The 15,859-nt window shown below is 32.1% G+C and overlaps 1 protein-coding gene across 7 annotated transcripts in view; it reads left to right on the top strand.

Annotated features, from left to right (window-relative positions):
• The first annotated feature begins 1,913 nt into the window (after positions 1–1,913).
• LOC134686692 (transmembrane protein 135-like) overlaps positions 1,914–15,859 on the top strand; it is a 97,851-nt gene continuing 83,905 nt past the window's right edge. For 6 of the 7 annotated variants that reach the window (XM_063546373.1, XM_063546370.1, XM_063546372.1 and 3 more), the window contains exons 1-3: positions 1,914–2,088; positions 4,324–4,451; positions 6,820–6,912. In XM_063546373.1, the coding sequence (XP_063402443.1) occupies positions 1,936–2,088; positions 4,324–4,451; positions 6,820–6,912 (374 nt within the window). In that variant the 5' untranslated portion in view covers positions 1,914–1,935. Of the gene's footprint in view, positions 2,089–4,323; positions 4,452–5,978; positions 6,069–6,819; positions 6,913–15,859 lie in introns of all 7 variants that reach the window. The other variant, XM_063546374.1, reaches the window with a different exon arrangement.

Genomic DNA, 15,859 nt, shown 5'->3' with positions numbered 1-15,859 from the left:
TGAGAACTTTCCATTTCTAAGTAGCAACATTCCAGCAGCACCTGCATATGGGGTATTTATCTCCCAATTGATACGATATTCCCGTGCTTGCATTTCCTATCAAGATTGTCTTGATAGAGGGCTACTGCTCACAAGGAAGCTATTAAACCAAGAGTTCCAAATGGTGAAGTTGAAATCATCCCTTCGTAAATTTTACGGACGCCATCACGAGTTGGTTGACCTTTATGGAATAACCGTTTCACAAATGATATCGGATATGTTCCGTACGTCGTAACTACAACCCCCTTCCCTTTCATAAATGTGACCTACCGAATTAGAATATTTACCGGATTTGTAATCACACAAGCAACACGACGGGTGCCACATGTGGACATGTGGCAGGATCTACTTACCCTTCCGGAGCACCTGAGATCACCCCTAGTTTTTGGTGGGGTTCGTGTTGTATATTCTTTTGTTTTCTATGTTGTGTCATGTGTACTATTGTTTTTCTGTTTGTCTTTTTTCATTTTTAGCCATGACGTTGTCAGTTTGTTTTAGATTTATGAGTTTGACTGTCCCGTTGGTATCTTTCGTCCCTCTTTTATACATCATGTCTGGTCTGATTCACGCATGCCTATTAAAATAGTTGAAGTAAAAGGCACTTGTCTTTGGAAAGCTATTTACTATTCTATACTTTGATATAACCCATTTAAGTGTATAGGTATTTTTAAGGGGCAAGGGCCTGTGTTTTACTTATATTTCCATTTATTGATATTTACTTTCTTTCGTACTGGTTTCTTAGGTGTTGCTGCAAATATTACTCTGCTGTGGTAACTCATTCCAGTATGACGAATATATATTTCACTTACCTCCAGGGTCTTGCATAGGACACATGTATACGTAGTTCTAAGCAGTTAGTTGACCATAAATAAGACATAGGGCTTTACCTGCGGCGCCCGGCCGGAAAATTGGAAGTGTGTAGCATGCATTGTAAATAGATATAGCCGGGAAGATTTGGTGTGAGTGCCAATGAGACAACTCTCCATCAAAATAACAATTTAAAAAGTCCGCTTAGGCCGTTTAAATTAGTAATTGTTCGAGTTTATCAAGCCAAAAGAAGATCAAATTGAAACAACACATTGAAAAAAGTTAAAAAAAAAAAAAAAAAAGAATGAGTAGCGAGGTTATTCCATTAAAAATGACATAAACGGAAAACCAACCTCTGCTACACATAAAAAGTTACAATAAGAAAGCATGGACTCGAGGAATAAAGATATAAAAAATACATAGCAGATGTGGTGTGAAGTTACCAATGAGACAACACAACACCAAAACTTGAACCAAATGATATACCGGTTAAAAGTTAACAACTTATGAATATTTGCTATTAAAGATACAACATGAAAAATAAATATGGACAGACAGCAATACTTCCCCCATCAGAAAACTAATGAGGAAGCTCCCCTCCCCATCAATGTCCATTAATGACCGTGAGCCGGAACGAGCATAATGTCGTTTATGTCAAGAAAGAACTGTAAGCACCCTATTCTTTTAAAAGACCACCAGAAATAACAGTCCACACAACTGAAATATTAAAAGTATTTGTTTTAAAAGATCAAACACAGAAAACATAATATGAAGTTGCAAACTTTGGTCAATGATTTCCCAAACCATGCCTGATAAATCCCTGTGGTTATTTTAGTTTCAGATCGGTTAGTTTGTAATTTATTGATGTAGAGTTAATTCAATATCAGTTGACTTTGTATTGAACCATTTTTATTCAATTGCTTCTTTCCTGTCATCAAATACAGATAGTTTTCTCGAAATCAAAATAAGGAAAAAATAAGAATTTGTTATATATATACAAACTTGATATACTTTCACTTTCACTTTGAACACGTGCATTTGTTTACATTTTTCCTGCTTCCGGTGTGTGACGCATGACACCAATTTAATATGGCGGTGCTAGGCAAACCGCTAACTTCCAAAATAACATGCACCTGTTACGAATTGGGACATACATGGACACCGTCATGCAAGAAGGCGTCACTTGATGTGATGATAGAAGTATTTAAGCAAGCAGTAAAGGTCTATGGATCACTGTACGCTGTGAGTTTCACCTCAAAATCGTCAGGCACAGATCAAACTAAATTATAAACTTTGAACCCCAAAATAAAAATGATCAAACAAAAGATAAACCTATTATTTAGAATGTTGATAGTATGGCATACTATAAGCGGTCCTACTCAGTTTATGCCGACAATGATTATGAATGAAGACAACATGAACATTCAAGTCATTTTTGCACAACCCCCCTCAAGGCCAAACACAAAAGTCGAAACCTTGTTGTTAATGTTGATCATGATAAAGTGTTATTTGGCCTGGCTCGCTGGGCTCTACAGTTATACCAGGTGTTGGTCCCAGCTCACCTCATCAGGTCCCAGATAACAGGTGCCGTGCATTGCTCGTTCTGCGGTACGAGAGGGATGTACTTAAGTAGAGGCTGGAAGTACCCTATTGTTACATGTGCCCCTTAGGATCCCTCGGTGATGTACCAGTACCCTTGTGACAGGTGGGGGAAACCCCTTGGAACTACAGGGCAAGTACACTACAATGATTTAAAAAGTAATTCTTTCATGCCATGCTCTGTGCTCATTTTAACATGGGTAGGCATTATATTTGTTAATATCTTAATACCAAGCTTTCCTGCCTTGATCTACATGTAGATTGTTTGAACATGATATATGGGTGGGCATTGTATTTGCCCCAAACGCTCTGTTATATACACAGGCACTTGTTTCTGTCAATATGGGGTTTTCTAACCATATCCCTACAAAAAATCACAAGGTAGCTAACGGAAATTTTCAACCAATATTTTATTACTTTCACCTGCCCCTCTAATGATTAGTATGTGATGATGGACGAAATTTGGACTGGATAAACATCCCAATTCTTACCAGACATAGTTGTAAAGTTTTATATCCTGAACAGCCAATTGCAAACCGATGCACCACTAAAAGGATTAACTGTCTATCTGACAGGAGAAGATTAGAGTTACCATATTTTATTCTCCGGTCACCTTGTGACAGTATGGCCCGATTATCGATATGAATGTTTGTTTAAAATTTACCAGTACAAGGGATATTGTATGAAATATATAAAAATAAGGAGATGTACTTGAAGGCCGTACTTTAACCTATAATGGTTTACTTTTTAAATTGTTACTTGGATGGAGAGTTGTCTTATTGGCACTCACACCACATCTTCCTATATCTATGTAGTATATTATTGCCAATGACTCAACTTATCACAAAAGTTAAAAGGAAGTAAATGTAAGCAGTTATAGGCAATTATACCTCTTAAAAAATGAGGTACCGTACACCTATGTACCATTAAGTCGGCTATAAAAGGCCCAAACATTTAAATATTACATATTGATTTAATATGAAGTAATTCCATTGTGATGAAGTTTTGTGGAGTTAACTTCAGCAATTTATTTTTATAACTGTTGCTTAAAACTGATGCAGAGTTTTGGAGGTACATGTACCTAGTTGACACAAAACAAATGGAATCTATTTGAATTTGTCAAGAATAAGGGTTCATGTACATGTATATAAGATTATGTTCAAGGTCATAACTCTGCATTAAAACCAAATTAGACACATATTGTTTAATGCTTTACTAATTTACTGAGTACATATATATTTGAACACAAAATCAGATAATTTCTGAGAAATAGGCAGATTCTGTAGAACTTTAAAAGGGTTTCATGCATGTTTTGAAGGCTAAAGGTGAAAACCCTTACAGATAAAGATTCAGACAAGCTTGTCATGAAGACTTGGTCCAAGATACTCCTTGTAAGGTGTTCTAGCTGCACTAGTAGAACTATGGTTATGGTATTTAGATAAACTAAAATTTAAAACTATTTTTTATTTTCATGCCCGACTTACCATAGTAGAGGGGCATTATGTTTCCTGGTCTGTTCGTCCATCTGTTTGTTCGTCCGTCCATCTGTCCAGCTTCAAGTTAATTAAAGTTTTTGGTCAAGGTAGTTTTTGATGAAGTTGAAGTCAAATCAACTTGAAACTTAGTACAGATTTTTTCTTTTGATATGATCATTCTAACTTTTAAGCCAAATAACAGTTTTTACCCCAATTTCACGGTTCACAGAACATAGAAAATGATAGTGTGAGTGGGGCATCTGTGAACTATGGACACATTCTTGTTATCTACTAGTTTCTAATTAAAGCATTATCATAATGATTCAATAAACTGAATAAGGAATATTTTATTTAAGGAAAATTGATTTTACCTTATGCAGATTTACAATGTTTTTCTTGACAGATTGCTGGTATTATCCAGAGGAGAAATAAAGATTATTTCCTAAAGTCATTCCCTGCACAGTTAGCAAGATCTACAATTTTCTTGACCACAAATGGAACCTTGTTTATAACATTTTTCTGTTTATGGAGGTAGGTACTTGTAAATAAATATACCAATACAGTTTATAGTCACTAAAAAAATATCAATACAGTTTATGATCACACTTTGGCTCAGTTGCAATTGGCTGCATGTAGGTACATTGTAACAGACTGTTAACGAAACTTTGAGATAAGGTTTGTTTTTTTACCCTTGAATATGTTGAATTTGCAATTTTTTAAGAACAAAAAGTGTATCAAATAACTTTCATGTTCAAAGTTTAGTATGACATTCATTATCACAGAGCTAGTATACATATTTGTTAAGGAGCCAGCTACATTTTAAAGGATGCCTCCAGGTGCAGGAGTTTCTCGCTGCATTGGAGACCTATTGGTGGCTTTAGGCTGTTGTCTAATCTATGGTCGGATTGTTGTCTCTGACACATTCCCCATTTCCATTCTCAATTTTATTCATTTGTTCACATGTTCATCAGTATTTATCCTGCTATCAACCAACTACCATGACTACTGTGGATTCATTTATTTTAATGGGTACCAGCTTTTGCTGATTGGAAAAAAATGTTATTGGAATGAATGTTTTATTTTGTAGTTTTGCATATATATAAGTGTAAATGAATAAGATAATAGGAAATTTGTACTTCATTGTACATTTAAATTTGCAATTCTAAACTCAAAACATCCCTTAAAAGTTATTGGTATCCCACAAATAGTAATGAATCCACAGTATTGTAACTATATATTTTGCTTGTTTGTAAAGGATACACATAGTATATCTGGCATCCAACTTTTATTTCAGGTAGTGGCTAGATTAGAAGTAATTCCCCAAATGGTGCATCTCTTTGTTTTTCAGATTAGGTCTAATTTTCAGATACTTTAAGCATTGGGCCACTATATTCAAGATTTTGAATGAATGTAAGGTGTACATGTCCTTAATTAAATGACCATGACCTCATTTTATGGTTTATTGGTCAATGTTAAATTCCATGGTTGTTTTTGTTTTGCAGATCTATACCAAAAATTTTTAAGCAATAGGTCAATTATATTTGGTGTATAGAATGATTGCTTTGTGTGCACGTTGTCTGGCAGGGTTCATCTGGCCTTGAACTAGTTTTTATGGTTCATTGGTCCATGTTAAATTTTCATGGTTTTGCAGATGGTTATCAAAATAGATTGTTGCATGTGAGGCATCTTTATCAGGAACGCCTAGAACCAACATTGGCAGGCATTTGTAGATAATCTTTGTTCATGAACTAGTAACTTTACAACTTAAAGATGTTGGACTCTAGTCTAGTATTAGTTTTCTTCTTTTGAGTTTACAATTTGATATTAGATTGTTTGTAATCCAAAATGAAAATAAAATCAAGAAATTGGTTGTATTTAAATTGTTTTGGACATTGTAAGCCAATCACAGTGTTTGTGTGTATGCTTTCAATATATTACCCAGAATGCATATTAGATTCTGGAATGGCAAATGAAAAACAAAAAAAGGTTATAAAGATTCTTATACTCATTTTTTATAGAATCTTCATTGAAAATTTTCATGACAATTATTGTTTTCAGAAAAGTAGCAGGTTCTTTCTGTTACCTAGCAACCTTTGTAACAGGGATACCAGCTTGTGCTTTAGCTCTTAATATAGAAAGAAAAAGCAGGTACAGTTGTGTTTTATTGTCCTGACAAATGTTTTATCTCACTCCTACTTCACAAAGTGTTTTGATTGGTTACCATGAATGCAGATACAGAATTTGATAAATTTTGAAAGTACATGTATCTGACTAAGACAAATGTAAGAAAAGGACTTAAAATTTTGATTGAAAATTAAAAGCAATTATGTTTTGTTTTATATTTAGGTTTTATGCAAAATGTTACTTTTCAAACCAGGGTTGAAAAAAAAAAAAAAAACTTTTATTTTATAGTATAAATTGAAAGTAATTCTATGCATTGGAAACTTTCTCTTTTTATGTTAAATATTCAAATCAATCATTTGCATTTTTCTGAATTGGGATGTGAGATAAATAAATAATTTTAGCACTATTATTGTTGTACCTTACATGTAGTAAAATGTACATTTGTATAAATGTTGTTTTAGATATAGAAATTTACATATATTTGAATAACAGATAAAATTATTACTTACATTTATACAAGGGTACATGATAGCAAGAGAGCCTGACAAAATCTCCTAGAATATAGAAGATAAATTAGGAGGTGGGTTGGATTTTAAGAATGACCTATATTTTTTAGGGGGGGGGTGGTATAACTACATCAATATCTTGAATCTGCTTAAGCTTTCTTAAAACAGTTAACCTTCAAAATGCATTGTATTCTAGGAGCTTTAGACAGACTGTCACACTATTATGATCTAAAACATATTACTGACTATGATTCTGTTTTCTCCTACAGGAAACTGATTGGTCATTTTTATTACCTCAGTATCTCATTTGTCCCTGCATTGACAGCCTCTTATGTTGCAATACTTCTCGAGAGGAAGTCCAGGTATGGACCAATCATCTTCATTTATTCAAATTTATGTAAATTAACATCCATCATACATATGCATTATATACAGATTAGTTTGATGTTCCGTTTGAAATTTGCTGTACTAATGTGTATGCTACTAGCTTGTATTTATTCAGAATTATGGTAAGTTTTCAAAGCTTTTGATACCAGTATATTTGATGGGATTGATTGATGACTGTACAGGAGCAAATATTACAAAAATATTCAAAACAACAATTTGTTGGGTGTGATTCACATATTCTTTGTGACAGTAATTACCACATGTAGAGCAGGATCTAATAACCCTTCAAACTAGAAATATAAATTTACTCAGTACGTTTTACAAGGATACAGATTATGCAATGAAATATAAAAAAACAAGATATGGTATGATTGCCAATGAGACAACTATCCACAAAAGACCAAAATGACACAGACAATAATAACTATAGGTTGCTGTACAGCCTTCAACAATGAGCAAAGCCCATACCGCATCTCAAGTCAGCTATAAAAGGCCCTGGAAGTTCATTGATGAGATTCTCGAGCAGGTTAAAAAAAAGTGAACCCATATTTGTTGAGCAGGAATGTCCCCTGAAACTAATTGAAGTAAAATTTGGACTTGATTTCCAGATCTTATATATTCTAATCTTCATTTTTAATGTGCCATATCAGTCAAATCATGCAACTTCTGTCTAGTAAATTTTGCCTTAGTCCTTCAAAGTCTGACAAAGATGTAAAGCTAGTAATTATATACAAATATCCTTGATCCCTTGCTGTAACCAGAAATAATGTTAATTTTCTAGAGCAAAAGTGACTAAAGTCCTCAAAATCCTAGCTAAAACCCTGAAAGTACTGCAGTAGGATGTTTCATGCAGTTTGAAAATGAATGGATGTACCACAATATATACTAGTACTTCAATATTATTTGTTGCTTTGGTGTAACAAGTCTAACAGCTTTTTTAAAGATTTACCCATATTTTTAGCAAAACTTTAAAAGCCCTTAGTCCCTTAATCCACAGATTTTAAAGAACCCTTCTGGACATGAGTAAATTGGTTTTCTTGTTTGTTGCCTGTCAACCGACATGCTATATGTATCTTGTGCATGTTGTTACATTTAAATTAGAAAATTTAAAATGACAAAATATTGTAATGTTAATAGAAAGTAAGTTTTAAAAGGTGATTGATACATGTATCAGATCAAACTTCACACACGGATTGTTCTTTCTGGGGAAGTAACTTGTACTTAAAGGAAATTTCAATTAAAATATAGAATAAAACCCACCTTCTTTTTTTTCTTGCATTATTTATCATTCTCCCATGACATCATTCTATTACGTAGAATTACTCAATAACGGAAATAATTTAAGCTCTAAAAAAGACGTGATTTCTCATGACCATATAATAAAGTATGTCTTGTACGTCTTTATTATTATTAATTATGATTACATCATAACATAATCGCTTTAGGGATTATTTTCAGATTCTTTATGAACAGTTTTATGCTGATATTTAAAGCTAATTTTGCATTAAGTAGGAAAAACTTCCGATAAATTTGATTATTAAGGGTAGAAACGTCTTTTTATGTAATTAATAGAACAATTTGCATATGAATGAGTTTGGGTAAACAGGTGTACTTGGTGATTATTTCCTAAATAGTTTAATATATTTTTTCGGCATCATGAATTTATTTTCTGGGGATTTGCCTCCAAAAATTTGGTTGTTATATTCAAGATTGTTTTGAGTAGAATCTAATTACAACTTTTATTTTTCATTTTTGTAGCAATTTGATTTAAAGTTACATCCTTCAAATTAGATGAAACTGTAGTCAATATGTTTACCAATATTTTAAAGGATAATATAAGCTGCAAGGTGATAACATTTTTCTGAAAGAGGGTATACAATAATTTTGATATGTTTATGCAGAGAGGGCATGAAGATTTACTCTTTCCCGTCTCCTTACATCTGTATGTCCTTACGTCCTGTTTCTGTTCTGTAACTTAAATTTGCCTCTACCAAATGTTATGAAAATTGAACACAATGCTTATTACAACAAAACCAGATCAAGTTTAAATTTTGGTGGTGTCTGTTACCTTTCTAAAGCTACATTACAAATGGAAAAAATGCTAATTTTTTTGTTGAACCTTTCTCTAACTTTAGTCTTTACTTTGACTCAACCAAATTTAATGAATCTGATACACAATGCTTATTACCACAAAAAACATGTCAAATTTAACTTTCGGTGGCATCACTTTTACCATTCTAGTTATGCCCCTTTACTTATAATTCAGTTCTCTATCTTTAGTTTACCTCAAACAAATGTTATGAAACTTATACACAATGTTTTTATTGAAATAACTCATTGGGTTTTAAATTTGGGTAGCCTTACTTTTACCTTTCTTGAGTAACATCTCTTTAAAATTGGGTATGCATCTGTGTGCCATGTACACATTCAAAATTTATTTTAGAAGTCCTGATTTTATTCCAGAGGTTAGATAAGCTTATGGTGGTACATAACACTATACAGGGAGATAACTCTGTAAAATCAGCTGAACCTTTTATGGCGAACTATTGTTAAGGAAAATTAATATTAAGCTCCTCAATGATCAAAATTAGTGTTGGTCAAACTGTTATTCATGGTTTATCCAATGAATTTTTTTCATAATTGGTTAAAGATTTTTTTATTTTTTCAAATTTTTTGTCATAGAGTCAAAGTAAAATATTTTGTCAATGTTCATATGAAATTTAAATGAGCCAAATTAATTTTAGTCAAGGTGTTGGTAGATACTAGAAGTGAAGATATTATGCAACTTCAAACTTTGAGAGTATAAGGTGAAAAAAATCATCAGATGTTATTTAAAATGTCTCAAATTCTGCAGTCAAGACTTACTAAACTTCACAAATATTCCACCATTTTACTCTGTAAATAAAGGATTAAAGTTCTGTGGGTTAAGATCCTGGAAGTTGCCACAGGTGTATTAACTTTTATAGGTTTCATATCATAACTTTTTGTGTAATTACTTTTTATGAAGCAATTTATACATCCTGGAAGGCCATACTTTTAGTATTGAACTAGAACAAACCCGTGATATCGCGGGTCCGTGACTGAATTAAAATATATAACTATGGGTATGCCTTATTTTAGTATTGGTATTTTCATCTGACAAAGTCATGCCGATTGTAAGATGCACAGTTTTCTCTACTTTCAAAATCTTTCTGCTTGAACCCGTCGACCTGGAACCTATCAATTATTGGTAATATTAATAATTTGGAAAACAAAAGGGCCTGGAATGGAGTATCTTTTACTCAACAGTATACAGCAAAATTCTACATACACCGTTTGGTGGTGCGCCTGTCAGATGCGGAACGTACAGATAAGGTAATAGGTAACAGGTGAATATACTATTGGTATCGGTGTCGGATTCGACCCGGAACTTCTTAATTATTGGCAATATTAATTACGTGGAAAACAAAGGGGCCTGGAGTGGTGTAATTTTTAATCAACACCATTGTACTATATTAGTTAAATGTAAAGTTGATTTATTTGATTCGTCGTTTTTACGTGATGACGGCTGACAAATTGGACCTCGTAATTTTAGTATTATAGATGGAATTAATTAAGAATAGACTGTTCCCCGCCGATTACAACATCTTAATAAATGACAAAGATTATTACGCATAAAATACAGCACTGTATAGTGACTAGTGCCTGAAAGCTTGTGCAGAACTCGAATAGCAGGTGTTCCATGAACAAAATTTTGTCGATTAATTGAATTTGATGAAGATTTCCATTTATTTTGTACCTGCCAGAGGTATTTATAGCTAACGAGAAAAGAAGTAATTAAATATAATAACAATTCAAACACCTGATCCCCGGCAGATAATTAACTATTGTGGACAAATCAACGAAGAATTTTATACCATCAATGGCGGTATTGTTCCCATGAAATAATGCTTTTCTGGCATTTGATTTAAAAATTAATTGTTTGTGTATATGGATTCAAAAGGCAAATTTCAGTTGACGTTTTGAATTACCTGTTGCCGTCAATATTTTCAATTCCCAATTCCGTTAAATGATAGGAAATGACTTACGTGTTTAACTTTTTTATTAATTTATAATTGGTTGTTTTCAATTTTAAGTAAACTTTTGTGTTCCTTCTTTCTAACTGGCAGCTTTGTCAGATTTTTTTGAGTTTTGTATATAACATCACTCCACCCTGTAATGACTAACAAATTGCCTATTAGAATAGAATCAATTATCCTAATTCATTTGGTCAAATAAGTTAATTACTTGTCTCTCAAGTTAATTTGTAAAAGAACAACAGAAATTAAATTTTGTGAGAAACTACTTAAACTACATAGAAAATAAATAATGTAAAGTGCATTATTTTAATGGAGTTAAAATTTCGGGATTTTCAGTGCAAAATCTACTTGTGAAGTTTTGGTTTAGATTTTTTGTTGGTCCAAGATTGTGATCGTCTGTTTTAAAAAAACTTACATGAAAGGATATTTCACAATTTTTTTCTTACTGATGAAATTAGAAAAGTAAACCTCTAGCAACTTATTTTCACTAAATAGGTTGATTTCAGCTGTTGTCTCCTGTATGGTTGGGTTGTTAATTTTATTTTAATTTCATTGTTGTACGTCTCTTTGACATATTTCCAATTTCCACTCTAAATTTTAATTATTGTTTGGGTAATGTCCAGTACCAAATATTTCATGCATGTGCAGGATTTTTCTCAGTTAACAGTATAGATTGATCCTTGATTCTAGTTATCTCCCATTAAAGAATTTCCATTAGTTATCTCCCATTAATGGATTTTGATAAGTTATCTCCCATTAAGGAATTTACATTAGTTATCTCCCATAAAGGATTTTTCATTAGTTATCTCCCATTAAGGGATTTTCATCAGTTATCTCCCATTAAGGAATTTCCATTAGTTATCTCCCTTTAAGGAATTTTCATCAGTTATCTCCCATTAATGGATTTTCATTAGTTATTTCCCATTAAGGAATTTTCATCAGTTAGTTCCCATTAATGGATTTTCATTAGTTATCTCCCATTAATGGATTTACAACAGTTATCACCTATTAAGAAATTTACATTAGTTATCTCCCAATAAGGAATTTATATAAGTTATCTCCCATTAAAGAATTTCCATTAGTTATCTCCCATTAAAGGATTTCCATTAGTTATCTCCCATTAAAGGATTTCCATTAGTTATCTCCCAATAAGGACTTTCCATTAGTTATCTCCCATTAAAGGATTTCCATTAGTTATCTATCATTAAGGGATTTCCATTAGTTATCTCCCATCAAAGGATTTCCATTAGTTATCTCCCATTAAAGGATTTCCATTTGTTATCTCCCAATAAGAAATTTCCATTAGTTATCTATCATTAAGGGATTTCCATTAGTTATCTCCCATTAAAGGATTTCCATTAGTTATCTCCCTTTTGGGATGGATTGATTGATTGAATTTTGCTGTTTTAAAGTCCAGTATATAAACGTTATATCTCCCTCAGAGGTGTTGGAAGACTTGTTTTGTAATTTACATCCGATTCTTTATGGCAATCTGTACTTTATTGTCAAAAGTTTTTGATTTTTTTTACAAGATATACATTTTTGTAGCTTGACTGTTGGCTGGTCACCTCATTCTGAATGGTTTGACAATTCCCTTTCTTAATATTCAAAGTGGTGTTAAAACCCAAGATTAGCAGGACAAACATTATTTGATTTCTACCTTTTCCCTGTATTCAAAGATCATGATGCATTTTTCTCTATCAGTGAATAAAACAATTATGCTGCAAAATGTCCTCCATAGATACCATAATACCTTATAACTGATCATTTTTTTTTATATTGTAAACAAGTCTTAAATGACGTCCATCAACGAAGATTCATTAAGATTAATTTCTGGATGTCTTCTGATCACGATATTATTATGTCAATTACCGTGGTAACATTTCCTATTCCCAGAAAGCTTTCAATTTTACCGTTAATTATAGGATAAATTTTCAAATTTAAAACCTTTGTTTGATGTTCATTCGTCAGGTATAGAAGAGATTTTTTAGAATATAGATCTGATAGCATCATCGTTTTGTAATTAGCTTCATCATTTGATAGTGGTATCTGTGGAGAGTCCATCAACTACTAACAACGCTGACAACCATAATAGCTCAATTTTCTCTGATTTTTTTAATGTTATAAACCATTGATATTAAAAGATAAGTTTATCACTTGTATAACATACAGAAAAAAAAATGGTATAATAATCCTCATGACACGGAATTATATTGTCAACCATGTGTTATTGTATTGCTAGTAACAGCAGCTAAACTTCATTTTAACGGACTATTATATTGTCAGAATTATCGTGGACAGATTCAAAATTATGGGTAATGGTGCGTTACATATTGATACGATCGGCGTTCATGTAATACTACAGATTTCTGATATGATAAAGTCTTTATTACAAAACAAATAAATACTATGGTTCATTATTCACAATATTTGTCGACAAAATGTGCTGTTGAAATTGAAGTCCTGATATCACACTTTTTGTTAAGTGGCAATTTGGTTGGAGTTTATTTGCTGAAAAAGGAAACTGATTTCGTCCATTTTGGGTTTAAATGATAAATTTTCAGCTAAAATTATTTTATTTATGATTCGTAATGAATAATATTTCAATGTAGTTCGACATGAAATAATTGACATGGGATTAACTTGGCTATTCGGTTAAGTAGCATGACTGGAAATCAGAGGCAACAATTTAATTTTATCGTGCAATTGTTTTTTTTAAACGGAAATAAAGTAGAGAATTATAAAAATTATGAAATAGCTATCAGACACATTGTAGTTGATAAATTTTGTAGGAATTTAAGAATTGCTGTTTATATCAATATACTTGAGAAGTAGTCAAATATTAAGAACATTTTGTTAAGTCTTTTTTCTCCCTCACTGATTAGTTAGTTAATAATAGCATATATTTTAAAAAACCTATCAATAAGCCAATACAGAACACTGAATTATTTGAGTGAGGCCCTTTCACCTGTTGAGTTTTCTAAGGACATGTAGCATGGACTTGATTACATGTATCTGGTTGCTTGCTTTAAATATAATTCTCTGGACAGCTTTTTTTTATCAAATGGTCCATCATTTATTTTGTTTTTGATCAACCTGTCTCAGTGTCGATGGCATTGGGACAGGGGAGGATACCTTTAACTTTGACTTATTGTAAATACACTTTTTCAAATAATTGATGTCATTTACATCAAAATTAAGAAGTATTAATTTTTACAATGGATCAATTTAAAATATTTTTTTTTTTTTTTTAGAAAAAATCTGATATTCGTTTGGGATCACTGTTGACATTTGACAGATGTCTATTTCTTATCAGTGATTTATTTAGAATTAAAATATCTTTCTGGTACCCTGGTGTGTGTTAAACAAATGTTAAGCTAGGATATCATATGGTCCATATTAGAAAATACATTATAGTCCCAGTAGGCAGCTTAGGTCATTGAGGAAACTTATGTTCCAGTTATGATTCTCCATTGGAAAGTGTCAGTTTAAGCATGGATCTCTTGTGGATTCATGGAATTGACATGTTGGATACAATATATATATTGAAAAGTATTTAATATATAATAGTTGTTTTAATTATTTAAAACAAAATTGACAAATATTTTTAATGCCTCTGATTATATTGGATATTATCCAGGGAGTGAAAAGAAAACATTGTATTCAAGACATGTGTTTTAGTCCATGTTAATTTAACATTGTACATATTCAGTGAAATACAAAGTCATTGTTTGTTCAATGATAATATATCTTTACAGTTTTAAATGTAAAGCTTTTTTGTGTCACTGGATCCTTACCAAAAAAAAACCAATTCCACGTAAAGTTTTAAAAAATTATGTAGCATTTTTTACGTGTACATTCTTTTGTATTTCATAGTCATTCATGATCAACATATGGCAAAATGAAAGACTTAATTTACCTCAGCAAAGTTGGGGACTAATTTTTAGAGCACCATTATAGTCCATAGGCAAGATGTTATCAGGGTCTGTTCCTATTTATTCCTGCTCTGCATCAAACGTGGTTAATATTTATTGGACTTGGGGTATTTTGCAAGTGGCCTTACGAGCTGAACTCAAATTAAAAACACCTGTGTCTTTAAAAAATGTTTTAAACCAAGAAGAGAAGAACAGTTTAATACTGTGTAGTTTGCTGGGAGGTGACCTTGTGACCTGAGACAATTTTTGAATATGACCTTGTGACCTAAGAGGGTGTACCCTATTGAACTCTGTTACCATCAAACTCTGCCTCATTGACTTTGTTTAAGTTTATGTCCTATAAGAATAAGAAGATGTGGAATGATTGCAATTGCCAATGAGACAACTCTCTACAAGAGACCAAAATGACATAAAAATAAACAACTATAGGTCACTGTATGACCTTCAACAATGAGCAAACTACTATTTTTCATTTCAGTCACTTTAAATATTCCTTAGATGATGGTACATAGTGTATCATTGTTAGACAAATTTAGCATCTTACTGCACTGTTAAAGTAACCTATATGTTCTTTCATTGACTCAGGGAAAGAAATACCAAATGGGACCATTCATACTTTTGTTAAATTGCCATGTTTGGATAAAATAAACACTCTTGTATGTACAATGAGCCTATAAACTAAAAACAGTATAAATTTTATTGAAGAATTTTTGATTTACAACACCTGGGTTGTACCTGTTCAAAATCAAGTTAAACAAGGCGGAGTTGTGGTTTTATAATTTGACTTTTTTATGATAAAGGAGGGGATTATTTTACGGGAGTGTAATTTGAAACCAACGTTTTAATTACCTGTCTTAAAGGTTAACAAATCGAGTGGAATTCGGAAACCGAAATTTAAAACGAGCATCAGTCTTGATGTCCTCTTTGGA

The sequence above is a fragment of the Mytilus trossulus genome, chromosome 10, assembly GCF_036588685.1.
Source record: "Mytilus trossulus isolate FHL-02 chromosome 10, PNRI_Mtr1.1.1.hap1, whole genome shotgun sequence".
In the NCBI taxonomy this organism is placed as follows: Eukaryota; Metazoa; Mollusca; class Bivalvia; order Mytilida; family Mytilidae; genus Mytilus; species Mytilus trossulus.
The sequence above is the reverse complement of the archived record's forward strand: the minus strand, read 5'-3'. Positions and strand labels throughout refer to the sequence as shown.